The sequence below is a fragment of the Mesitornis unicolor genome, unplaced genomic scaffold (assembly GCF_000695765.1).
Source record: "Mesitornis unicolor isolate BGI_N332 unplaced genomic scaffold, ASM69576v1 scaffold38794, whole genome shotgun sequence".
Classification (NCBI taxonomy): Eukaryota; Metazoa; Chordata; class Aves; order Mesitornithiformes; family Mesitornithidae; genus Mesitornis; species Mesitornis unicolor.
This window is the reverse complement of record NW_010182829.1, coordinates 29,310-57,233: the sequence shown is the minus strand read 5'-3', so window position 1 is coordinate 57,233 and position 27,924 is coordinate 29,310. Positions and strand designations below refer to the sequence as shown.

At 36.5% G+C, this 27,924-nt stretch overlaps 2 protein-coding genes across 2 annotated transcripts in view; one reads left to right on the top strand and one right to left on the bottom strand.

Annotated features, from left to right (window-relative positions):
- Positions 1-10,256, top strand: part of PITRM1 (pitrilysin metallopeptidase 1) — a 25,890-nt gene extending 15,634 nt beyond the window's left edge. The window contains exons 17-27 of the mRNA XM_010183916.1: positions 341-461; positions 1,240-1,316; positions 1,620-1,785; positions 1,905-2,005; positions 2,940-3,060; positions 3,831-3,902; positions 5,271-5,383; positions 5,892-6,017; positions 7,418-7,563; positions 9,211-9,313; positions 9,952-10,256. Coding sequence (XP_010182218.1) covers positions 341-461; positions 1,240-1,316; positions 1,620-1,785; positions 1,905-2,005; positions 2,940-3,060; positions 3,831-3,902; positions 5,271-5,383; positions 5,892-6,017; positions 7,418-7,563; positions 9,211-9,313; positions 9,952-10,045 — 1,240 coding nt within the window. The 3' untranslated portion in view covers positions 10,046-10,256. The remainder of the gene's footprint in view (positions 1-340; positions 462-1,239; positions 1,317-1,619; positions 1,786-1,904; positions 2,006-2,939; positions 3,061-3,830; positions 3,903-5,270; positions 5,384-5,891; positions 6,018-7,417; positions 7,564-9,210; positions 9,314-9,951) is intronic.
- An 835-nt stretch (positions 10,257-11,091) lies between these two features.
- Positions 11,092-27,924, bottom strand: part of PFKP (phosphofructokinase, platelet) — a 37,165-nt gene continuing 20,332 nt past the window's right edge. Inside the window, exons 13-21 of the mRNA XM_010183915.1 lie at positions 27,503-27,573; positions 26,982-27,069; positions 19,871-20,023; positions 16,445-16,609; positions 15,541-15,602; positions 14,450-14,561; positions 12,935-13,034; positions 12,187-12,292; positions 11,092-11,627 (exon numbers count right to left, since the gene is read on the bottom strand). Of these exons, the coding sequence (XP_010182217.1) occupies positions 11,474-11,627; positions 12,187-12,292; positions 12,935-13,034; positions 14,450-14,561; positions 15,541-15,602; positions 16,445-16,609; positions 19,871-20,023; positions 26,982-27,069; positions 27,503-27,573 (1,011 nt within the window). The 3' untranslated portion in view covers positions 11,092-11,473. The remainder of the gene's footprint in view (positions 11,628-12,186; positions 12,293-12,934; positions 13,035-14,449; positions 14,562-15,540; positions 15,603-16,444; positions 16,610-19,870; positions 20,024-26,981; positions 27,070-27,502; positions 27,574-27,924) is intronic.

Below are 27,924 nucleotides of genomic sequence, written 5' to 3'. Positions count from 1 at the left end.
GAAAGAGTGGCACAGGGCAGAATAGGACACCTTGGCCAGGAGGAATCTGCTCTTTTTATTAATGATAACAGCTTATGTGATGCTATTACTCTAGTTCCATATGGATGTTGGTAGCAAGCCTGTACAGAAAGCACACTTTTTAATACACCATTCTAAATTAACAGGATGCTTTAATTGAAAAGCTTGGTGTGAAGCTTTTATAAGGTGTGAAGTATTATGTTTGCTTGGTAATACTCCAGAATGTTCATTTGCTAAATTAGTATTGGCCTGAACAGTCTGCTTTGCAAATGACACGTGGATCCTGGATCCTGAAAATAAATAAATCTCTTGTTTTTCACAGGATGGGATGTGGAGCCCTTGATTACAGGGAACAAGCCCAGAAAATAGAACTAAAAACAGGTGGGATGTCTGTCAGCCCACATATCATTCCAGATGATTCACACCTAGATGTGTATGAACAGGTAAATTAATCATAAATGTCAAGATGTTGCACTTGCAATAACTGCTCTGTAGTTAAGGGTCAGCCAGGGTTTCCAGGGAGAGGGTCGGCTAATGTACATTAAGAACTTGGTGTATAAAATGACTCGTGCCTTTTAGCATAAGATAAAGATTTTTACAGTTCCCATAAATTAGAATTTTGTTTTAAGGGGTGATTTTCCATTTTAAGACAGTGTTTCACTAGCATCTGTCACCATGTTTTTGAGCGCTGCAAAATATTTTGGAAAACAAAGGATATAGCGTATACATAGAGATTGGTGTTTGTGCATGTCACTGTTAAAGTGGTTCAGAAACGTGGTATGTTTGCAGGATCATTAGATGTTAATATTGACTATAACAGTCCTAGAAATCTCTAAGATTTTTTTCAGACTTTCTGTGGTTTGCTGCTGTGGTCTGCTCCCCATGAGTCCTGGAGTTGAATTAGAGGGACTCCTTTGCAGAAAGATGCATCCCCAGAGCAGTTTTACTTTATGTGAAAAATAAGAAATTCTGTTTCTGAACTGCTACTTACTGTTGAGAAGGAGGCATTGACAGGCTTGCTTTGTGCGAAGAACAATCACATTTCATGTCTGATCTGATTTTGTTAGCATAGCCTGCATTAAAGTGGTTGTGTGATGTGTAGCATTGGGTTGGCATCATTGCATCACTTTCGTAAAAAGTTACTGTGCATTTCTCAGGCCATTGCTTTGTCTTGTGTGAATGAGGCCTTTTTTTGTGGTTTGTTTTTCTTTTTTCCTTCAGGGTGTGCTGTTTTCATCTCTATGCTTGGATAGAAATCTGCCAGACATGATGCATTTATGGAGTGAAATATTTAACAAGTACAGTACATTGGGTTTCCTTTGTTAGTTTGTGGTTTTGCATGAAGTTTCTTTTTCCCTCTTCCCCCAATCATTATCTTCTTAGCTCCTACTTTGGGATTTCTTTTTATAACTATCTTTAAGTGGCTCCCAGTTTCTGAACCTAAGTATTCCATCATTTGCATGACTCTATAGGGAATAAAATGGAGAGCCAACTATCTTAAGAGCTCTGTTTATCTTGAAATGATGAATGATTCGGTATTATAAATGCCATTGGTATGCTTTTGCCTGAGACAGAGTGAGATGCTTTTACTCTTTTTTCAGCCCCCGATTTGAGGAGGAAGAACATTTCAGAGTGCTGGTTAAGAAGACTGCCCAGGAGCTGTCAAATGGGATTCCAGATTGTGGGCATCTCTATGCCTCTATTAGAGCCAGCAAAAACCTTACGCCTTCTGGAGAACTGCAGGAAATGTTCAGTGGGATGGACCAGGTGAAAATGATGGCATCCTTCAGCGAGGCGCATAATCCTTGACTTTGGAATTACAGTGCTTGTTTTTTTCTAATTCTTTCTATTGGCTTAATCTGTGGTCTTTCTGCCTTCCTGCACAGGTGAAGTTGATGAAGAGAATAGCAGAAATGTCTGATATTAAACCAATCCTACGCAAACTGCCACGCATTAAGAAGTACTTATTAAACAGTGACAACATCAGGTGAGTTCCAGCTAACAAAGAAAGGGGGCATTTTGGTTAAAGAGAAGCCACAGCCTGTGAATGTGCACCTATCAGTGTGCTTCATAGAGTACTGGGGCTCTGTGAGATGGGAGGTCTACAAACTACAAAAATGTTATTAGTTTAAATTCTTCTTGCGTAAAAAGTGGTAACTGTGGTTCATTTTGTTCATTTTTTAACAGATATGTGAAAGTTACAGGAAATTCCTTATGTAAGGGTTGTACCGAGAGCATGTAAATGGCCTGTGGGATTTCACAGAAAAGCTCAAAATTCTGCCTTTTTTTTTTTTTTCCCCTTCATTAACAGTATTTGTCTCCTGAGCACTCTGATATTGTACTGTAACAGTAGAATGCAGTTTAGTTTTTATTTTTTTGTTCTAAAAGGAAAATAGCGACATTCTGAAATCTGCTTTACACATTTTTTGGAAAAAGTAAGAGGCTACTGTAGGGTATTTAGTGTCAGACACATTAGTTCCAGAACCAGGTCCATTTGAAGTGACATAAGTTGCAAAGTTCTGTTTTGCAGAGCATGAAAGGATGAACAAAACTACAAAAATATCCATACTGTTCAAAACCATGGTAGAGCTGCCTGTAAAGAGAATACAGATGGCATTAGTGTCTTTGTGAGGCATTTATACTTTGCAAAACAGATGTAGTCTTGTCCTGTGCACAGCAGTGGTTTGACAGCTACTGCTAAAGTTTAGGGCTGAAGGTGTATTTAAGCAAGCAAAAGAAAAGCAATTGGACAGTGACATCAAATGCTGGATTTTGAGTATGTTGTAATGATTATCAGTGACCACAGATCTAACATTCTGATGGTTTAATAGAAACTGCTTAGGAAGACAAAGTAGTGCAAATTATAAAAGACTGTCTGAAAACACAAAAACTTATTTTAAAACTCGATATGTATTTTTCAGATGTTCAGTGAATGCAGCACCTCAGCAGATACCAGAAGCATCTAAAGAAGTAGAGAAATTTATAAAGGGCATAGCTAGAAGTAAAAAAGAGAGAAAACCTGTTCGTCCCCATGTGATTGAGGTAAGAAGTTACTTCATTTGTGACCAGGGCATCAAATACAGTTGGGTTAGATCTTGTGTAAAGGCCAGTGTGCAATCAGGAGATCATTTGAGCTTGGATACCATGTCTGTACAAAGATATCCAAATAAATTTGCAAGAGTCAGCTCTGTTTTGCCACAGAGGCTGTCTTCACCTTAATAAAACAGACTATGGTAATCCTGTAGATCAGGTGTCAAACCTTACCCTGAAGTTACTGCTTTTGCGTGGGATGTGGAAAAAGGATTCTTCCTCTCTCTCAAATAAAACTGCAATTTCTTTTTTAGCCAAGTTGTACTTGAATTGTTGGCCAAAATGAAATAGGGCATGACGTGCAGTTCCTCAGCTGTGTAGGAATTCGTTTTGTAATCTGGATGTTCAGGACATTTGGCATAAAATATGCCTGGCTCAGTAGAGTTGACAAAGGATCTGCTCTGTCAATGTGCAGATCTATCTTAATTTCTCACGAGACTGGAATAAGCTCCCAGTTCCCTACCTGTGATGGAAATGATAGTCTGAAACTTTCTGGGCCTTGTTTCATCTATGTCTTGGTGTATTTCAGTGGCAAATTACTCTTGAAAGGAAATTTATTTGGCATTTGCTTAGAAATTCAAATTTAAAGAAGTAACGGAGTTGCTTGCTTATATTTGTGAAGACACAATCCGATGGTGGTTTCAAAGAGGTTTGAAGGGTAGGGGATGCATTTGTAGTATTCTTGGTCTAATCATATTTAATGAGGGCTGGGTCTCTCCTAGAAATCTTCAGAAGTCAAACCCTTGGGAAGCGAAATGCTGACTGGTTTGCAGATCACAAGGAAACTAGTTAATGTAAGTACATTATATTGGGGATATATGTACGCATATATATGTATGTGTGTATGGGGATATTGGTATTACAGGGCAGTTACTGATGCTAATGTTCCATCTTTAGCTGTTACAGTTGCTCTTACTCTTTAGAAGCACACCACTGAAACATAAAGTGCCCTTCATTTCCACCATCTGACTGGATTGTTTCTTCAAACTAGCAATCAAACTTCTTCATCCTTCTATGGCATTCTTTTTGGTTCTGGCTCTTGAAGGTCATTTAGCTAACTTCACACTCACGGGCATGTGCAAATACCTGCTTGTGCTGCATCCTGCAAGCAATGCTTACTTTGTTTTTATCCTGGTTTCAAAACCAGACTCGTGTGGTGTCACGCCCAGTTAGTCCCTTACTTTCCTTCCTTTCCTCCCTCAATGAATCTGACTGTGAATGACACTTGACAGAAGAGCATCAGCGACAGTTAAGGTAAAAATTAAAATTTGCTTGGCTACAGGAGAGAAAAAACAGCTTTGCATACCCCGAGTTCTCTTTTCAGAAGGCAGCGGGGAGAGCTCAGCCCAAGCTTTTGCTTGCTGACCAGTGATGTATGCGCTGGTGCGCTTGGCCCAACTGGCCAGAGATGTGTGAGGGGCTGGGAAGCGGTCCCTGAAGTTAAGAAAGGCTTGCGAGTATTGAAATGGGGTTGTAAAAGCTGCTGGAGCCGTGTAAGGCTCTGCTTACGCTTAAGTAAGCACACAAGTAGGTGTTTGTGTGAAAGAGGCAAAGAAGCGAGTGCTGCAGAGGCCTGGAGCCGTGAAGAGGACTGGAAGTTTTGAAGTTTTGAAGTGAGGGTGTAAGGAAGAATCAAGTTTACTGCAGGAGATGTTTGAGCAGAAATTAATGTAGCTGCTGCTTTCATAAATAGTTAGCATTTTTTTGTGGGTTTCAGTTTCTGAATCTGGCTTCAATATCTAAAATTGAGTCAGTGGATTGAAATATGGTGGTGGTGACCCTGTACTTATATGGACATAGAAGTGGGGAGTTATGAACGCTTGTTTCAATCCAAGTTAAATACGTGGCAGGGAAGCATGCCAGTCAAAACTCTTTGGTAACAATGCAAGGCTTGCACAATTGAGAAGCCGGTGTACAAGGATGGGTGGCTGATGTACAGTGTCCACGTACTTTAGTTTCCCAAGGCAGTTCTATGTACTGGATTGCTAATAACAGGCACAAGTGAAATGTCGGTGGTTGCAGCATAGGTCTCGTGACAGCTTTAGCCTTTGAGTGTCTGTACGTCTGGCAGAACTTCATGATTATCAAAAAAGCCAGAGTTCTCAAATGGGTGAATTGTCTCGTCTCTGCTAACTGTGACAATAATGCATTTTTTGTCTTAGGATCCTACTTTCAAGCCATGCCCAATGAAGACCCATTTTGTACTTCCTTTCCCAGTGAACTATGTTGGGGAATGCATTCGAACAGTTCCCTACAGAGCTTCAGACTATGCAAGGTGAGAAACAGGATCAGCAGGGAGCTTCTATGTATATTGCAGAGCATAGAAGGAAATGGAAAATCTGAGGCTGACCACAGAATATGGAGTGTCAATGGGAAGTGCTTTGCAGTGCATTTGTCACAAAAAGGTCCAGAAATGCTGTGTTTTAGTAAATGCTGAGATTAAGTATTGAGGGGCTACTGTTTCCTAACTTTGGAATAAACAGCCCTACTTACTTGGATATGTCTGAGTTGGCAGTCCTATTGCACATAACAAAGTTTAGGAGGCTGCTTTTGCATTTCATTACTGCAAAATAAACTGAAATAGTCAAAGCAGTGCCACTGTATAATAATGTCACATTATCCAGCTATTATTAAATACTGAGTATTGTTATCGTTGCTGCTGTAGAGTACAAGCAGCAATGCATTGCATATAGGGATCTCTGTGAGCTTTAGAGGAAGTTGAGAATATTGCTGTTGTCCAGTTCATTTAACACCTTTGCTGGTGATATTTCTCTCATATACAGCCTTCGAATTCTTGCACGGTTGATGACAGCTAAATTCCTACATAGAGAAGTCAGAGAGAAAGGAGGAGCTTACGGTGGAGGTGCTAAGCTTAGTCACAATGGCATATTCACCTTCTACTCCTACAGGTAACAGTAGGTTCTTTCCGATTCACATTGGAGGGGACCACTGTCTGCACTTAAATGTATCTTTTTTGACTTTAGTTTGAGCTCTCTTTCAAGATCAAGGGAAATAAAAAGAATGCCATATCACAAGAAAGTGATTCAGTGTTGATGATATTAAGATTAGTTGCTTAAGGTATATTAGATTTGTTAATAAACCACTCCTTGCTTTCTCTGGTTTCTGTCCTTGGGGAAAGCCTAACTTCTCTCTGCTGGTAGCAGCCATTGTTGCAGCTGTACTTAGATGTTTACTGTCTCGGTACCAGATTTATGTAAAACTGGCTTTCATTTGTTTCTTCTGGGTTTAAGAGGCCCTAAAAAAGCAAAGTCAGGACTATTCTTAATTTGAGACCAGGAAGTAGAATCATGTTGTTACCGAAGGTCCTGGGTTTGAAAAAACGCAGCTTCCTTTGGTGGCTGTGGCTGGAATTACCAGAGATTCAGTAGAAAGTAGTGCTGGTGATGAGCTAAGGTTGCTTTTTTTCTTTTATTTTCCTCTTCTTTTCCAATCCAGAACAGTTACTTTGCACTGGTGTTACCAAAGCACTTACAGATGAAATTTGACCTGGAGGTATATATAGTATATATGGTATCATATAGTATCGTAGGCTGGACTTGATGATCTCAGAGGTCTTTTCCAGCTTCAGTAATTCTGTGATTCTGTGATTAAAGGCTAGTTACAGTCACCACTAAAAATGTCATGTGGTTGGAGAGTCTTGGCTTAAATCATTTTCCTAGACCAAAGGTAGTCCAGCACAGTACTTGGTTGGGATTCTTAGCTAAAATCTGAGCAGCGTTGCCTGTCTGGGAAGCTTCAACATGGTAGGACCTGTCCCGGTTAGAGTTTCAGTAGCTGTCAACCTGTTGTACCTGTTTTGCAGAGAGTAGGAACAAGTGTAGCAGGAAACACAACTTGGAGAAGATACGGTATATCATAAGTATTACTACTGATATTAATGGCAGTTATGCTTACTAAGCTGTTGCAGCAAATTAATAGTGCATTGTTAACAGTGCTGGTTTAAGATCTTTTTTTAATACCGGTTCTCTGCACACAGTCTTGCAGCTACTTTTAGGCAACTGAACTTGTATCTAAAATTCAAAATGTGGCTGGGTTATAAGACTTATTTCTTCTGGGGGGAAAAAAAAATCCACAAAACCTTTTTGTTTAAAAAAAACCAACAACAAACCCAAAGAACAATAACAACAAAAAAACCACCCAAAAAGCCACAAGTTCATCATGTGGTTTAATCCCCACATATGTATTTTTGTATGATGCATAGTAAACTACAAAGCAATTACAGTATTTAATTTTGTAAGACGGAAGTAATTAATTTTACTTTGTTGGGTTTTTTTTGTCTACTTCTAAGAGACCCAAATTCGTTAGCCACCTTGAAGACATTTGAGAAAGCAGTTGAATGGGCCAAGTCTGGAGAATTCACACAGGAAGATATCGATGAAGCTAAGCTGGCAGTATTTGCTGCTGTAGATGCACCAATAGCTCCTTCAGATAAAGGTATATTCTCCTTAGCTCTAGCACTGCCAATATTTATTTTTTTATTGTATGATAAAATTTGTTGTCAGCAGCAGACAGACCACTGCGCTTTCAGTGAAGCAGTCAGTTCTTGTTTCTTTCAGAAATACCACGTGTTCAGTCTCTCTGCTAAAGTTTCCATGTTCATACTGCTCCTTGCTGTCAGGTGAATGCAGATGGAGGTAGATTAAAGAAACAGTTTTAGACTTGGGAAGGGAATTAAATGCAAGCAGATAAAGTGGAATACTGGTCTTCTGATTCAAAAAAAGTTGGAGGATTATTTTCCTGACACAAGTACACGTATTGACTATGAATGTCTAACCTTTTGTGCATATGTTTTTTCAAGAAATTAAAGCATGAAAGTCTGTCTGCTACGGTGGAAGGTGTTATCTTCTTTACATCTCTGCATACTTAATCTTGGCTGGTAGTATCTTCACATCTGTTCACTTTGCTCATACATTTGCTGTCCTCGCTTTTTCCTCCCACCCCCATTCTCAGTTTAGTTTCAATCCAAAACTTGCTAAGTTACAATACATTCCTATACATAAAGGAATTACAAGGTTAAAATTAGCATTATTTTAATATGTACTTGTTTTAATGCTAGGTTATTGAACAAGAAAACAAAATGAAGCTGACATTCAGCTGATGGAACTTGGTTCTAGTCTAGGCAACTAAAAATAAAAGTAATCAATGTAAGGTGCATATGTAAGTGAAGTGGATACATGTGGAATATCAGTGTTTGTGAGGGTAATGATTTACAGTCTTTGATACTTGAACATGCATCTTAACAGAGCTGTGGCAAATGTAATGAAACACTGAACAGAAGAACTTTGTTCAATTGGCCTGGAAGCTGCTGCAGAGAGAAATCCCTGTCCCTTCACACCACTGCTCTTTGGATTGTTGGGCCCTGCATAAGGAGTTGAACATCCTTATGAAACTTCAGTCAGCTCTGCTTTGGGCGGGAGGTTGGACTGATGTCATCCCAAACCACTTCCCCCCCCTCCCCACCCCATGATTATTTGCATGACAGAAAGCTTTTCTATGATTATTGGAGTTCTCTGGTTGTTCATGGACCTATAATATTAATTTTAATACTAATATTAAAATACTGTACGCAGGTATGCCAGCAAAAGCATTAAAGCATTTCTATGCAGGTTTGTGTGTAGCACAAAAAGGTGATCAAAACCTTGTGTTGAATGTGTATGGCAACTGATGGGAAATTTTGAGAGTTTGTTGTTATAAACCACAATAAAAACAGAAGCTTCTTGAAATGCAGTCTGGCTAAAACATTGTTAGAAGGTACTGAAACTCTGTAGAATGAATGTGTTTTAAGTTTTCTGGACCACCATTACATTTAGATTGTTGACAAACTAAATCACTTGCTAGAATAGAACATGATTTTTTTTTTTTCCTAAATAGGAAACTTATTACCTTAGAAAATTGGTTTACCCAGTTCTGACCTTTGGTATTTGGTTTACAGTTCGATGTTGTCTCAGAACAATGGCCCAATTGTAGTCTCTGTTCTTCCAGCACATGTGCCTGTCTTAGTTTGCACTCGTTCATGCACTAAATTGTAACAGAGATTCCAGTCACCAATGCAGTGTGTGGTTTGGTTCTGTTTTTTCCTAGGAATGGATAATTTCTTATATGGGATTTCAGATGAAATGAAGCAGTCACACAGAGAACAGCTTTTTGCTGTCAACAGTGATAACCTGCTTGATGTATCAAACAAGTAAGTGTGTGTTCAATTTAGGAAAATGCTTACTTGAAAAGTAGAACAAAAAACGTAATTTGAAGAAGAAAACTGTTTGTGAAGTCTGTCATAATAAAGTTCTTGGATTTCGTGCCTTGGCCTTTTTGTACAAGTTTCAGTATTTGCTTTTCTAACCTAGAAAGAGAGATGTTAATTATATCCTGCTTTACTGCATTTTAGCAGATGTAGCTCCCTCCTACATTCTGAGTTTGTGGGAGATAGTTTTACTTTTCAATGGTCCAGAAACTGTCTGGAGAAGAGTACAGACATCCAGCACCTGGCCATACCAGCTGGTTCTTCTGGACTCCTGACATTTTGTGCTTCTTTAGAGTTCTGAATGCCAGTTTAGACTTCAGAATTCCACAGCTGAAGGAGACAAGTTTAAGGGGCTAGGTGAGTAAGGGCTATGTGTTAGGAGACTGTTGTGTTGTGATGACTGGCGAAAACCACTATGTCCAAAAAGGTGCTGTAAAAGTAAACAAAGGGGTATGTATCAAACAGCAATTTTTCTAAAGATGGGAATATGTTTTTAACTTGTGTAACAGTCATGGATAACTGAATGCAGCAGCAGCTTCTCATTTGTTGGTTTGTTTTTGTTGTTTTTTTTTTTCTTGCAGGTATCTTGCAGTGGGGAAGAGCACTCGTGGTCAAGCTGTACTTGGCCCACAAAATGCAGATATCACCAAAGATCCTTCATGGGTCAAACGATGATTGCTGCTGCTAACAAGCTAATACAAAACAAGCCAATCTGTGTGACTTTATGGTAGTAACTTTTAACTGTGCTATAGTTCAACTTAACGTAAATGTTCACTGCTGCCTTTAGCAGTGTCCAACAAACCAGTTAAAAGCTGTTCCTCTTGCAATAACTATGTGAAAAATTTTCTAACCATACAGTATTTGAAAGCAAGAATTATTTGCTCTGTATGGCAAAGGCAGACCTTAGTATTTCACTGAAGGCTGACTCCTCCAATCACATATGAATACTATATAAATTAAATATTTTTGTATATGTAAAACTCTAGTTTTAAATGGTGGTTGTTTGGAATTGTCTTCTGCTGAGTATATAAAGAATTGTCTCACACTGACATTGCATTTTTTGTTGTGGTAATTCCAGAGTCCTTTGTAGAAGCCACCTGCAGGTAGAGGAGCTTTGTGATAGTACATTCTGCCTTGCATCAAGCCAAGTTTGTAGTGAATTGCAGTGTAGTAGGCAAATCACTCATGAATGAATCAATGTACAGTCTATGTTAAGTTCAACTTAGCTTGCCAATTTGGGCAACATTCAGTCATATTTTGATATGACATGGTTTAGTATTTAACTTTTTGTCAAAGTCTAGTGAACAGATAAGCTGACATGAGGAAACATTTTTGGCTGTGTTTGTCAGCCTAATTTCAAAAATCAGTTTTACCCTCTCATCACTGTTTTTTTTAATAGACTTGAAGAAGCTGAGAGAAAGGAAACATCAAGCAAGGACCAGATTACACCCTTCTGAAGCTCAAGTTTTTAAAGCTTCCCCCTGCCCCCCCAAAACATTTTATCATCCCTGTTAAGGAGAAAGGAGTCAGAGTTCCAGTCTAATCCTGAAGCAGCAACAAAAAACCAGCTTGCCCTGCTGTGACTGCTTCCTGCACGGTTAGGGAAGGAAAAGGGCAGTTGCTTTTTTACTGTGACTGGAGCATATAGAGAATCTTTCATGAAGCATTACTCCCCTCATTGTTCAGAAGCAGGTGAATACAATTTCTGACAAGTCACTCAAATGTTTGCAACAGTATTTTATTTCATTTCAGATACATGAAGCACATCCTGTAACTCAACACAAAGCTAGCCACCTACACTTACTTTTTGGGTGTAAGTACTTTGAAACAAAGTGCAGTAGATGAGTAACTTACAGAGTGCATAGAACAGTGTTGCACTTACTGTTAAAGGGCAGTATCAATAAATGGTGATTATCCATTAGATGCTAGGGCTTGTTTCAAACGTAACACAAATACAGGACAAAATCTGTGTGACATCTGAATGTCTTGTTTCACATAAAGTGCTGGTACAATAATTTATATGTTACAAAACAAAGCTGTAACGATTCTAAAGCATTGTTACTCACAATGTGCATCTATTACAGTAATCTAGAGATGATGTTTTCAGATGGCTCCGGTTTCTGCTTCCTTTGGGCTGACCATAGCAACATGCTCCAGCTGGCCCGAGTCTGAAACATCATAACTGGTCTTGTACTTGGCCAGGATTTTCATCAGTGGTCGCAGCTTCAGCCACCATTGCTCCTTGGGAATCCTGTGTCTGTGTAAGGGGTAGGATGGAAAAGAAAGCAGCAGGTGATGTACTTAGTGGCTAAGACAAACACTTGACAACACTAACAGCCTTCCCTATAAATAGAATCAGATATTGACATTTATGGTGGGATGCAAACACTGACCCAAAATCAGAGAAATAAGGACAGAATAATGAAGGAATTAATAGATTTTACTGGAAGATGTTCTATATAGGCAAACTTAAAACCAAACTCTGCACAAAAGTGCTGCCCTGCTAAACTGTATCAAAAGTAAATTTAGGCATTAGAGCAAAGACAATTATAAGAAAGGTATTTAAAAGACAGTGGAGTCCCAGAATTCATAACAAGAGACTTCCAAGTATATGGAGGATGAAAAGCAAGCATAAAGGGAGTTGTTAGAAAAGACAAGTGAACAATCAAAGTGAATAACTGGCTGAACGTAGGCCAAAGATGCGAGTGGAATAAAATGGCTGGCAAGCTGTGTGTCAGCACTGTGAAGAAGTTCATTTGATGTAGTGAAAGAAAGCCTGTGTTGAGATGTTTAAAATGTAAGCAGCGTATACATACACAAAGTCTGTTTCATTCTTAAGCTCAGCCACGGGTTGGAAAACAAGGTTGCGTCGACGCATTCCCAGCAAACAAACTGAGTCATCGGTATTGGCAAATACTTTTCCTAAAAAGAACGAAGTAATTCAGGATCTTTCTTATTCACACTTGTAAGGGCAAATACCCTTTTTTTCTGTAATTAAACTGAACAGGGAGCTTACAGTAGCTTAATTCCAGTTACTGAATATTTAATGTAATGAATTACAAATCATCAATTAGTACTTTAATAGGGTTAGGAGATCTTCACTTTTTTAATTTAGCTTTGGTGATTAGCAATGAAAATAGTGTAATTAAGCAACAAGACTGAATTTTAACATCCAATTTTAAATTAGATTTTAGTAAAAAATACTTTACAAAAATTCCCAAAGAAGACATATTACCTTCTTCTGTCTCCCATGTAGCCACCATGAAACAAAAAGGAAGAACAGATGTAACTATATAACCATCAATTCCTTCATGCATGAAAAACTGCAATCACACTAGCAAGATAAGAAAACAGCTATCTGAATTGACCTCACTTGAAGTGAAATCGTCTTAGAGTAGGAAACACAGCAAGGCACTACTGAATAATAAAAACACAATCCAGAGGGAAATAAGTATGCTGACTCACAAACTAATATACTTTCATATGTTTGTGTAGTAGAGCAGCCTTATATACCAACAGCTAACCAAAGACAGTAACACAAGATAGCACCAAATGTTTCTGCACCTTTTCGGTAGGTATCTTTCAGTTTTTTGGAGATCCACTGCATAGCTTTTGCAGAAATTTTTGTTCCAAAGTTTCTATCAAATGGTGAAGGTGCACCACCCTGTGTGAAAATTTAACTGTGGGTTAGTTTAGTTATCAAACCAGTATTTGTTTTTATTTTCAGTCATCTCTTAATGGCCTGCTCTATCTCCTATTTCCATTTCCCCCACTTAGAAAAAACAAAGAAACCAAAAACCCCACCACACAAATCAAGCAAAAACATTAAAAATTTGTCTTAAGCACTTGTAGACTTACTGGAATCAATAACACTCAGATAAATGGAGGGCCCTGGTTTCCCTTTCTTTCACTTCCCCCATAGCATGCCCAGCTATCACGCTGCCACAGGGCAGCCTGCTTTCAGCCAGATAGAAACCAGGAAACTGCTGAAGGAGAGGCGTCAGAGGGAGCCTGAGAAATTCAAGTGCTGACTCTGTGATCTAGGAAGCCTGGGCAGCAGAGCACTCTAACAAGGAAGGCCTTCATGCTGTGTATGTAATACTAGGATGAAACAACTGTGCTGGGACTTCCTAGACTAGTAATCGTGGTTTGTTTTTTTTTTAGTTGCTTTCTTTTCAAGTATTACGGTAGCCTTTATATAGTTCTGGGAAGAAAAGTGGTGGTTTGGGGTTTTTTTTAAACCCTCTGTCCATATTATATAAAGTCTGACTTTTCTGTCCATTTTCAATGCAGCAGATGGGAATGAAATCATATGTGAAGTAGTTCCAAATAGCTCCAAACAGATTGACTAATGCTGGCCTTGACGTTCAAAATAACTTTGCTAGATTATATGCAGAAAGTGCTAACCTCAGTGCTGAATAATCTAAAAATATATAAGGGGAATATGTATATACAACTTGAAGTGACTTAAAAGGAAAGACAGTCGTTTCACAACTACTACTTGAGAAATTTGGCTCTACATGCATTTTTTTACTCTACCTCAGTCTTGGTGGTTAGTGTAGCCAAATTAGAAACTTACTATTTGCCCACTCAGAAGCAGTAGAGTGAGACAGAGATGCAAGGTAGCTCACAAGCAGTAGCTTGCTACTGTCTCTTTTACAAGAACAATCCATCTGCACATATTTTCTTAATGAAACCTCGTATCTTCCAGGATTCAGAAGCCAGATACGTTATGGATGGGCAGATAAGTGTGTTCTAAGGATGGATTACAGTAATAATGACAGCTGTATTGTCTATTTTTAAAAATGTAGTTGTTTACTAATATAGACAGGAGAAGAATGAAAATGAAAATAATTAAGAATCTAATGTGTTATTTTCCCCTAGATTTTTCAGGAGGAATTGCAATAAAATGTAATAACAAAATAATATAACAAAAACTTCTGAGTTACCTACGAACAAAAATCCACACACTTTTTTTTTTTCTTCAATCCTAACACAGACTTGCTTGAAATGGCTGAATAGCGTATGCTCTTTGTCATACAGAGTTAAGCTGGTCTGTAATTTTAAGGTCACTTTTACCTGCTGCATGTGGCCCAATACATTTTTTCGACAGTCAAACACTCCTTTTCCTTCTTCAGAATACAACTGATAAATAAAGTCAGTTGTGTAGTTCTCATTGCAGTTCTCATTTCTGTAACAATTAAGGCCAGACACAGTTAGTAAATTTACTATCAAGTAGTGGATGTCTTTACAGCTACTGAATGACAAATGTTTTCCCATTTTTCTGATACCAGTAATCATGGCTTGGAAATTTTAATCTAATCATGTATGTTCACTTCCACGCAACATACCTATGATTTTGAAATCTGCATTACTTTTAGTACACTGACATCACTGGCAGGTCACTTGAAATCCATTATCAAAAATGGTAGTGAAAAATGTCATTTTAGGTCTGACAAATTCATTATGCAGAGGAAAAACTGCATTAAAACAAAAAATAATCAACATCCAGTGTCATCATTTTTCCTTTTATAAAAACATGGCTAGTGGATAGAACTGTAGGCTGTTCCTTACCAATACTGTAAACGTAGGATATTTTTTTGCCCTAGTCTATAACTAGTAGAAGCCAAACAAAGGATATTGATATCCTCATACAATTTATTGTGGTATTCATTTCTCAGCCCTTCACTATTCAGTATACTGAAAAATGCTCCAAATAAGAGCATTATATATAAAACATGCTAATCAACATATTTTAAATGTTTTGATTTTTGAAAGCTACTTTATTCTGTGTTATCTCCTAAAATCTAGGATTTTTATAGGAAAGGTCATATTATGTGTGTGCACATGTATGCCAGTTTTCACACTACCTTTACTAACAAAGAATCTACAATAAAAGACAAAGCCAATGAGAAAATAGACTGAAAACAGGATAAAAGATTAGATTGTAGACAAAGTATATTTTCATAGAAAGAAGTAAGTTTTGGACTTGAGCATCCAGACAGCTCCTGGACTTGCCTTCTGTAGCTACAGCTTTAGTAAAAAAAATCATGCTAAAGGAATAATCAGTGAATATAGACCTAGAGTGTCTTCGCAAGTGGTCAAACAGCCAACTTAGCGGGAAGTGCTCAGCATCACTGATGCCATCTATTAAAACTGCTTTTGCTTACCTCAGAACCAGACCACGCTGGATACTGGTTTTCATTTTTTCAGTCAAGTGTTCCACATTAGCCTAGAAACAACAAATCTATATTCAACAAACCATACAGAACTCTGAAACTTTAATGAGCCTACATATCCTGAGAACTTCTGTAAAGTATTCCACATCAAATATTGTATGCAAATTCAAATAACCAGAAGGTTTTTTGAGATCCAAGATAATATACTGTGTATCGCTATTCATCTTGGGTTAAAACGAACTTCTTCCTCTGCATCACAAATAACTGATCTTAACTGCAACAGAGTGTTGTTTTTTTTGTATGCTGTACTGGTATAATACCAAGTTGGATAAAGTCAATATACATAAAAATACAGAAACTGCCACAAAAGATCGTATCTTGTCTTTACTCCTATTGCTCGCAGAAGTCCTGTTACGGATACTGTGCTGGTGCTCCCAGGCATGACATGAAGAGTACAGTCCACTGAGAAATGAGTGCAGAGGAACTCCTGACATGAATAGCCATCTAACACAATGGAAAATGTATATCTTTTTTTCCCCCCTATTTTGTTTTTCTTTTAAAACTGCCCAGGTCTGTTCACTTACATGTAAGTTGAATTTCAATAAGAATAAAAATGAAACAAATCACCTAGTAGTGTTTAATGACTAATACAATAATTTTGTCAGTTGACTGAATCTGATGCCAAGAATAACTGTACATGTTCCTTTGTATAATATGACACAAGAACTGGGATTATATGAAAGTGCTACTGACAAGCACAGCTTTACATACAATATAAATACGTGGGGTTTTTGTAACATGAGCCATCCACTTCAAATATACACATTACGCTACACATGTACAGCAATTTTATGATCTACTTAAAAATGAGGAAAACATTTCTAATGCTGAATACCTGGAGCTCTCGAATATCAAACTGTTCTTCGAAGATATAAGCTGCATCAGCTCCTGCTGCAAGGGCCCCCATATTAGCCAGATAACCACAATAACCACCCATGGTCTCAATGATGAACACACAACGCTTGGTACCACTAGCCGACTGTTTGATGCGATCACACGTCTAATCAAAGACAAGATATTGTAAGTTTAAATTTAAAAAAGACTGATTTTCCGTGTTTCTGTATGTCATGCATGTCATGCAATGGTAGAAGAGTTTAAAGAATTTCTAAAAATACATCCTTAAAAATTCCAAGATAGCATAACCCATTTAATTACAAACAGTTACCAAATAAAGTCATTCCTATAAGTCACACTTTGAACACTACAGTCAAAATAATAATGTTTTGCTACTATCAACTCCTATTTATTTGCTTCCTGCAAATACTAAAACAGCTTTGGTTTCTGCATGGAATTAAAAGGTTCTGATAGTTTTCTAACAGATACAAATAGATATAAAAGAGCTTTTTAATCAGCTCTGGTATGAGTAAGTTTCTAATTGCTCTAATTCTATTAATCACTGAAGAATTTATTCCTTCTTAGTACTGATTTTAAAATTCACTACATTCCCAACCACACTTAGCAGTTACAGTTTCTTAAACTTACATCCTGAGCATGTATTGCCCTACTGCTTACTTTCCAATAAAAATATCCACATAAATAAAATTCTTTCTAGCATTACTGAAGCTTTTTTATGAAATGTTTTTGATTTTTTAATTAATGGGTACATACTTACTATAAAAAGACTGCAACCTCCACTGGTATCTTATTCTCACCAGCATAGGAAATGTTCTCTACAAAGAGATCTGTTGCTTACATGCCACCAAATAATACCAATATTTATTAGAGCTGTCTAAAAGACTAAGAAAATAAGAGAGAAAAATCTCCAGTGTGGTAGGACCTAGGAAACTCAGGAAAACACAGAAACTTAGGAAAAAGTAGAACTAGTAGTAGTAGTACTAGTAGTAACCTAGAACTAGGTTACTGTGCATCTCCAGGTTTTAATAATACTCAAAAAACTATTTGACAAACTTTCACTTCCTAGAATTAGGTTTTCTACCCTTCAAAATTATTTTAAAGTCATCAGATAATGTATCTTCCCTTCAGAAAGCAAATAACAGAAAGAAAAAGATGCTATTACCTTATTTGTCTTAAAAATATATAAATAGGTTATACCAGACTTGGTGACCAAAAGAATTTTACGAAACTGATATACTGTCCCTACACCAGTTCTGTTTAGTAAAAACGAGAAATAAAAGTTAATTTACAATGTCCTCAAGCACTTTACTTTCCCCTTCCAGATGCAGTTTCACAAGAATTTTTGCACAATACTGGCATCAGCATATAGTAAACAGTAACAAATTTATTAAAATCCCCATTACTTTTAATAGTGGCAGATGCAGCACTGAACCAGTTCTAACTCATTTTTTAAGAAGCTGCCTGGAACTGGATGGATACTACGTGTGTAGCTTATGACATAAAAAAATATTGGCTTTAGACACTGAAGAAATAAATACCCATGCAAAAATTTCCTTCATTTTGAGAGACTTAAAAGATCTGTAAGTGCCAAGATTTCTAAAAAGGTTTTCCAGCTGCTAGTAGTAGAATGAAATTTTCTGCCTGTTGAGAAGCTGTAAGCTTCTCAACCAAGGATGCAAATCATTAGTTGCTTTGGGGATTACTAACTTTAGATCTACTTAGAAGGATTTCTGCTTGACTGTACAAGAGAGATAGTAGAAAATTTCTATTATTCTTGCTTTTTCAGAATGCCTGTGACAGAAATAGCCAAATACAAAAATGGCACAGATGGATTTTAAAGAATCCTTAATTCATAGAAAGGCCAAAGCTCAAATGCCTGATGCAGGTTTCAGAAGTTTTAAACATGGAGGCCCGGTGACTCTTTCTGCAGTACTCTTTGGAATTCCGTTGCTAGATGAGCTTTCATATGAACTGAGCCAGCTACATGAAAAATCTGGTATCTGAAAATTCACCAAATCAACAGTGTTCTATTTTAGCATACATAAACTAAACATCCTAACCATAATGAAATTCAATAGTGAATTATTATTGAATAGTGAAATTAAATAATTAACTACAACAATTTTTATTTTTTACAGACAGCACTACCCAAAGCTGTACAAATTGCCATTAAAATTAATAATAAAAACAGTGAAATAAGAGGAAGCAGCACTATATATGATCATTTTTTTCCCATCGTGTTTTTACTTTTACAGGTGCATCACCGTTAGAAGTTCTATCAGTTACAATTAGCAGACTTAGCCTTATACAAGTACGTAAGGGGGGAGCAGCTAATGGAGTGGTACAAGTACCTATGTCCTGCCTATGAACATATTGCTACAATTTACCCACACTAAGTCACCTTCAGGTGACCCACCCAGGTCATCTTCACCTCAGGGATGCTGTACTGCATCTCCCAGAGACCAAGCCATAGTAGATTCTGACACAGCTCTTTATCTGCTGGAGCTTTTTCATGTTATATAAATAAATAACACTGTGTCAGAGAAGGACAACAAATCTGCATTTCTCACATCCCTGGATCTGTATTCTGACTTTCTTGGCCATTTACTTCATAATTAGTTATATGGATTGATAATGTGGGGTTTGATAAAACTCAGAGCTGTTCAGAGGTTTACTCATTTGTTTGCATTAGTCCTCAGTTCAGTTCCCTCTGCTGTGGCTACAGCACTCAATAGGATAGTAGAACTTAGAAGAACTTAGAAGATTTCATTTAGCAGCTGTACCCAAGGGAAAAGCTATGGCAGACTAAAACTAGAAAACTGATTGTTCTGACTGAAATGGAAAACTCATTCATAGCAAGTTATGGCCTCATACTGTTTAGTTAGCATCAGTGACAGGCTTAACTGCTTATACTACGCACACATTTATATGCACTTAATGTAAGTTAAGCCTAATGCAGCCTATGGGATTATTCATGTGTTTAGTGTTAACCATGTACTTAAAACGCTCTACAGCACTGAGCTCGGTCATATTCAGCCCATGCAACAAATGTGGCATTTATTTATAAAACACATGCTTTCTTCCTTCAACAAAGTAATTCTGAGGAGCTACATAAAACAAACAAAAAAACCTAAAAGCAGGCAAAATATTTTATTCTCAAAATAAATTTCCTAAGCACTAATGCAGCAGTCTTGGATAACAAAACAGAGTCCCCAAGAGTTAAACATCTCACATAATTGAATTTTATTAGGCTAATCTTTAACCAGTCTTGGAAAACTTCTTAACTATAAAACATAAAAAAGCACAGTAAAGGAATTATTTTAGAAAACCAAACATTTCCAGGTCTTTAGGTATCCTCATCTTATGCATTTTATGATCTCAAGTTTTAAAAGATACGCAATCTTACCTCCACAATAGCATTCAAGGCAGTGTCAGCACCAATGCTAAAGTCTGTGCCTGGCACATTGTTGCTAATAGTAGCAGGCAACACACAGATAGGTACGCAAAACTCCTCAAAGCGGGAACGTGCCTCGTGTAGCTGCAGACAACTTTCATACGCCTGAAGCAGTGGTACAAGTATGAGTGATGCATTCCTTGTCTTTGGATTACTCTGCTAATGACTCCTTGCATGTGACGGTAAATTTGGCTGTCCACTGGCCCAAGTAAATACAGTTGGTGACATTACTGGGGGGCAATATCCTGTACATACCGCAACAGTGCACTGGGGTTGCATTGGCACAATGCTCTTTGAAGGAATGCAGAGATTAGTGCAAGTTAATGCAGAGCAAACATGAAGTGTGCACAGCATAGAGGTTTGCAGCAGTTGGGAAGAAAAAGACAGCATAAAGGTAGACTGGAAATAATTCCACAAGAAACCACTTAGAGAAAAGAATTAGATACATGTTAAGGAGTTTAGAAAGTTAACTAGTAAAAAACCTACCACTAAAAGGAAATACTTAAAGAAAGCTGCTTTTTTTTTTAAAAAAAACAAATCATGTTATCCTATAAAGTCAAGACACATCTATTTCCACCAAGAAAGAAGAAAAAGTTTTGCCTATGCCTTCCAAGATTCTGTCAACATCACATATCTGCCTCTCTGCACATAGACTGGATATAGGCCCAGAAAAATCCAGGAACATGTGTACATGGATGAGTTAATAAAATTTGCAAGTACAAAGATTCTTTGAAAAGCAGTTGTAGGTCCTTGGGAAGATTCCAAACACTACAAAACATATCATAATGCAAAAAGGATTAGGCGTTCCTAACAGATGTCAAAACAATACTTAAAGGTTAAGATTGCGCAGCTGTTTTAAGTCAGTAAACATATATTTTTAGTTACATTATTCCAATTCTTCCTAATCAAAACTAATCAGCATCTGTCATGATGTGTGGCATTTTTTCAAATTGCCTATGTAACGACTCTCCACAAGAAAGCCTGATTATATATTATGTTATATTTTTCCTAATCTCTTTATCCTAGAAAGAACTGATGTCCACAGAAGTCTCATGTTCTCTATTTCTCAAGTTCAGAGAAGCAAAACATTGCAGATCAAATTACTAGCTAGCTATGAAGCTATCCCCATATATGTATATATGTATATATGTATATACGTATATATGTATATACGTATATACGTATATGTGACTGATTTAAGTGGTAACTTAGGAGAAAGTCATGGGAAAAAAAATTCACCTGCAAGAGCTCTGCTCTCTAGATTTTTTTCCTAGATAAAGCAGATCCTGTTCAGTGAGAGGACAGGACAGGACACAGGGCAGTTGGTGCATAACTGCAAACTGACTGTCTCTCTGTCTATCTCTACTCATGTATTTTATAAGTACAACTTTCAGTTAACCTCAGTGCTAGGATGCATTTCCAGTTTAAGTCTGAAATACAGTCTAAAAGACGGCACTCTCAGGCCTGTAGCTCTGAGAAGCAGTATAGCCAGAAGAGCAACAAATGGATTTTTTTTTCTTTTTTTTTTCTTTTTTTTCTTTTGAGTGGATGAGACTTCACTGAGAAAACTTCAATACTTGCCTAGCCCAACACAGCTCAGTCAGGCTGCTTTGACTTTTTATTTGAAAAGTAAAGACATATACTGAGTCACAGCAGTTCAGTAGAAACCACATGGCTTCCTGGAGATCTGCAAAACATTAGTTTCTCTACAAAGGTTAATATTGAGACTTTTGAGAAACCAAGTTGAAGGGAGATTTAGAGTGGTAACTAACACAATTGGTTAGTCTGCATTTATGATAAGTTAAAACGCAGTTAAGATATGTTTTACTTGCATTAAATATTGCCATTTTATTTGATGCAAGTGATTTCAGCAAACATATCCAAAGACTGTACCTTCACCAAGCATGAGCATTAGATGATTATACGCAACATCTTTGCATCTCTTCAACAAAACATTAAAACGCTTTCAATAAAGGGACATTTAAAAATTATAAAGGTTAAATAAGTGATTGGTGGTTTTAATAGCTGCTTTACAATTATTTTTAAATAAGTACTACATTAAGATCATATATGGATACTGTACTATGTTAATAAAATGGTTTAACCATTTCATACACTTTAATTATATTTGTGTTATTAAAAAGGGCAATGCCATAACCAAGGACGCTTTATAAAAATACATCCTGCCAAGTAAAGACTGTGTTTTGTTAACTTTATGTTAATCTAAATGCAAATGGTCACCAAAAGGTATGGATTTACTGCCCTAGCTCCACATCCAGCTGTTGCTAGGACTGAAGTCAATGATGACTTAATTTGTTAGCTAGCTTGGCCAGGCTAATCTTCAGCTTCCTCTTTCAGACTAATGTGGAGCCACATATGCTAGCCCCAGCACTGGGAGGGTACAGGAGACTGCATTAAGGCAAACTAACTCTAGTTTTATCTGCTTCTCAGTGAGGAAGCATTTTCTTGTGTTTGCTATTCTTTTTTCTCACAAAACCAATTGATCAATCTGTATCCCCTTCTCTTTGATAAAAGGAAAAGGCAGATGCTCAAACAAACACATTATAGAGAGTTTAAGCATCTTTCTTTTTCAGGTTTTATTTGTCTTCATATCTAGCTGATACCTTTTCTTTTCATTTCCCTATTCACTTCTAGATCTCCTACATCAAATTAATATTCTTCCATACCTTGTTCTGGTTTATTCCTCATTCCATCAGTTTCCTCTAGCTCATCAGAAGGCTTGTTTTGCAAATTAAATTTTCATCCTTTCCATTCTCTTTCCATGTTCTGCAGCTGAAAGAGTCTAACTTTTTATTCATTCTGCTTAAACAGAGTAGTTTCTGCTTTTTAGTTGCACCTGAAAAATGTATTGCTAATGCCTCTTTTTGTTCAATATTAAGTAATCCAACTTTCATTTAAAAAGAAATGTCTACCCTTTATAGTTATGTAGGAAAAAATGTAACAATCCTTTGTCACATTGCAGAGGTCTGCTATCTGAAATAATATTCATTTCACTGGATTAGCAACATGAAGTTGAGAGTATAGGTATTTTTATTATGGTAGTTATTTTACTGATGCTTCTTTTCACAGAAAATCACAAGTTCATGTTCTTGTCCTGCAATTCTAAACAATTCAATTTGTACATCTAAATAGGCAAGCTTTAAGCATACGCTTTTCAGGTACAGAAACCTTGAGCTTTCCCCAGGTATTTTATGTTGTGGAGTTTTCATTGACAATTGCTTTCAGAAATATTTTGTAAACTGAAGTGAAAAATACAGGATAAGATAAATCTAAAACACTTCAAGAGACAAACCAAATTCTACTATTCAACAGACTACAAGCCTGTATTTCAAAACAAAAAATGAAAAATTGAGCATTTCAAGAGCGTCATAGAATCTGTTATAGAATCTAAATTCTAATTATTGAGAAATGTGCCATCCACTATCTATGACTTGGGGAAAAGCACACTCCGGCCTAATCTCTCATTCAAAAGTCATGTATCTGTTTGTCTGTTCTTATTGTTTTCTTCTTTTTAAATGCAGCATCTTAAACATTTTATCTGCAAATGTCTCAAGTTACCATTTACATGCCTTGACAAGTTTCAAACAACCTAACATTGACATGTAATAGTAATAATAATGACATAGTAATGTGAAACACTAACAAGGCCTCATTACCCAACAGAAACGTACTTACCTTACTAAAAGTTGTCAAGAACATAAAAGAACAATACCACAGAAAAATTAAGTGTGATGACATTTTGGTGTTCATAAGAGGTTCTAATCTAAGAGCACTGAAAACTCTGATGCATTTATTCACCTAATAGTGGCAACAGGAATAAAAGTCCTATTAGCTAGATAGAATGGTCATCTATGTCCATTCACTGCTTTCATTTAACACAATCAATTGTATGACTTGTATTGAGTCTATCAGTCACGTTTAATAGGGGGCATCATCCCTACTGAACCTGATCTGAACATACAACACAGGGATGAAAGGATACATTTTTCAGTATCAGTTTTACTAAATCATGTCGAAACAATCAGAGCTGAAAACTGAAAAGGCACCAACACAAAATGTTTCTCCAACACAGAAGTCTGTTCCTTACCCCCCAAGAAAAGAACGAAATTTAATCTTCCATAGGATTGAATCTAAACCTTGCAAAGCTATTTCATTTCATATTTATTTCAGAGAAAAACCTAGGCAAAATAAAATGCAAAAATAAGACAAAAGCTATTAGTAAAAAACTATCAGTTTGAAAACTTTTCAACTACTGCATTGAAAACATGGACATTTTATTACCTAATGAAGGTGGATGATATCTAGAAGCCTAAGTATAAAGCAAAACACAACATCGACAGAAAGACTGACTAACTATGATAAACCTCACTCTACATAGAATAACCTATAAAAAGAAGCCAGTTAGGTAAACAAAGCTTAAGAAGAAAAGAAAAGAAGAAAAGTAGGTGTTATGCACTATCATTTTACTCACCTTAATTTGTGACCAATTTTTTTGGAGAGATATTTTTATTTACCAGAACTGGAAACATGAACATTTCTAAACTAAGTTGTCTATAAATAATATGTTCAAGATAAATTTTAGTTAGCTTACAGTCTTGTTCAAAGCAATAGTTAAGGAAACTGAAATTTCCTAAGGGGTTTATTTTGCTGAAGATAAAAATATTTATGTTGGCATAGTAAAAAGCAAAAACAAAACAAGTGAAAATTATGTTAGTGCTCTTGAAGTTGACAGCATTTCAGGAATCCTTCAAATTTTTGAAATTAATATGATTTAAATCTTCAAAGACATCTAAGTGATAAAAGAGCTGACATTTCATTTTAAAAAAGTAACTTGAAAGTCTTTTCCCATTTTACATGAGCACCATGCTTGATCTTTTTCACTTTTTGAAATGTAGCTCAAAATGTACAATCAGCAAAAAACTTCTACACTCTGGCTCCAACATGGCTGGAAACAAAATGATGTAGTGGAAGTTGTAATATAATTTGGTAATTCATTGTAATTCAATAAGCAAGTTATGAAATAATTCTGTTTCTTCTTCATAAATGAAAATGTAAATGAAGTTTTGAAGACAAATGCTTTATTAGGTCTTTCCTATAGAAACTGTGTAACTGTATCTGCAGTACATGTGTCCACAGATTATGCTGAGAAGAAAAAAAAACATTGAAAGAAGTGTAATGTTACCAACATTGTTTCGCAGGCAAAATTATGTCAGACTATATAGAAGCAGAATGGCTCTTCTCCATAGAGGTATGACAGATTAATGCCTCCTAAGTGATTCAATATGAACTGTAAATGTACATGCCTGACAACTTCATTTGTGTGGTGTTTGACAATGCTCTTTCTATCCAACTGTGTTTAGTATTAATCAATCCATTTTTAGTTTGCTTTGTATTACTGGATTTTATTTTTTAAAAAATACTTCATAATATGTCTCAATTAATTTTTGTTAAATCTGTTAATTAGTAGAATACATGTAATTCCTCTTATTAGAGACATATGGATCTTACATTCTCTATTAGAGAAATAAAGATGTTACATACCTAAACAAGGACCTCTTTCTGAACAGAGCAATATTTGCTCAGCATTTTTTACAGCTCAGTATACCTACACTTTACATGTAATAGGGATTTTTTTTTCTCTACAGTGCATCAAATGATCATCAAGTCTTAGCTTCAGGTTTCCTTCTTCCACATACAATAGATATATGTCATCCTATTTTGCAGTTTACAAATTCACAGCTCATCGCAGTTTCAGAGAAAACCTAATGAAAGCATTTGGGATTGTAAGCCTTTTCTTTTTCAACTAGGTATAATGAATGTGGCTATATCAAGTAACTGTATCATTTTCCAGGTTACATTTCCAAAGTTCTGGGCTACAAAAATATCCAGTTCTAACCAATTTAGTCAGCTTTAGCCAGAACTGCTTTGTTAGTAAGCGCACACACCAGAGTAGACTTACATCAGTAATAGTGTTCAGAGCAGTATCTGCACCAATGCTGAAATCTGAACCCGGTACATTGTTGGATACAGTTGCAGGAACCATAACCATGGGGACACAGAATTCGTCATATTTTTCTCGGGCAGCTGACAATTCCAGAAGTCCGAGGTACGCCTGTTGGGCACAGGCATTGGGTGAAAAATTAGGATGAATAAAATAAGGGCAAAGTTGGAGTGATAAAATGGAAAGGGCCACAAGGGGAGCCATTTCTACCACAGCACACTTCAGCAAGTCAAAGCATTAACAAACCACTAAAGTCTAACATGTACACAAAAAAAGAAAGCATTAAAAACAGGTATACATTTGAAAACAAACAATAAATGAAACATTTGTTTTAAAGGGAATATATAATATACACATAACAAAGTGCTTTGTACACCATAAACATACTGCAAACTTCAGGTACTGTTACTTGTCAGTTAAAATCTTAATATTCCTGAACTAAGGCCATGCCTAACTGGTTGGAAAAAATGGCCAATTTATTCCTTATCAAGAAGCATTAAGCATGTTCTTCTCTGAGAAGAGCTGGCAAAATACTTTCCTGAATCAAGATCTCAAAAAATTTGTTTTGTTAAAATGAAATAAACATGAAATATGGAAAAAAAAGAGAATACTTCTTTAGATCAATTACAGATTTTGAAATGCCCTATGTGAGAAAGAGTGATTTAAATAAGGGAGCACAGTGTAATTACTACTAAAGATCAAGAACTTCTGGAAATATGTTCTAAGTTCTGATACAGTGTAGACTGAAACTTGCACTACTGAAGTCATTAATTTTTTTTTTTACTACAGAAATGCTATGATAATCACACTAACTCACATTTACCCACTCAGCACATCCCATTTTGCACTTACTAGTCACTGTCTTGAATGTCAACTTTCCACAGAATCAGTGATTGACAGCCTAAACACTACTTATGTCGCGCATCAAATATTTTTATATCCAAATGCATTTTGGATATAGACTGGGTAAACATTAAAGGGGTCTATTTCTTTTGTTAGGAATTCTACTCTACTTAGACATAATTAGACATTTCTGTGTACCTCAAATCCACCAATAACCATAAGGGCGTTAATGTTGTTAGTGCGCATCTGGTCAGCAATCTTCTCCAAATATTTTGCAGGAAGAGTACTAAAAACGATTAAACCAAAAGCAAAATAAAAACAATTTACAGACTATGCTGCAATAAGAACTAATTACTAAGCTGAAACAGTAAACTGAGCAGGCAATGCAATACTTCTCCTTTTACATATTTATCCATACAAATAATTCTTCCTGAAAACCAGTAAGGAATCACGTTTACTGTAAAGAAATTACAAATCTGCAATCCCTTTAAGTGTAAGGAACCCAGGAAATTTTTAAGTTGAGGTCCCGACTCCCATATTCATTCTGTCTTCAGAGCTGGTACAGTACTATGAAGACATCCAAGTTGAAATGAAAAGATTTTTAAAAAAGTAAAATGAGGACTTAAAACAATCTGTGGAAGGAAAAGAGCATGGAATCATACACTGGTTGTATAAAATACTAGAACTCATCATATTAACTGGCAAAACATGGACGTTACCGTTTTGTACCAAGAATTGATCCGCCTTGACCAGTCCAGCCTCCAACATCTCCCCAGCTGATTTCCTTTATCTTTGAATAAAAGTAAAAAAGAAAATTTTAATAAGTATTTATCCAATTCCTTCTCTTGACATGCAGCAAACACCAGGTACTACTTTAAGTAAGCCTGCTGATAAAGTTCTTGGGCACAGACAACACCAAAAATGAAAGAAAACAGTCCCAAGAGGTTACCTTTATTTATCTTGAATTTTTACCAATTCCTTTCCATTCCATTTATTCTTTATTCCTCCATATCATGATGAACCCTGCCTCCATGTTTCATACCACAATCCTACGTTCACATCCTCTCCTACTGAATGTGAAACACAAAAATCTAAAACTAGCTCTTTGAAGTTAGTTCTGGAACATATCCAGTTTCTCCTC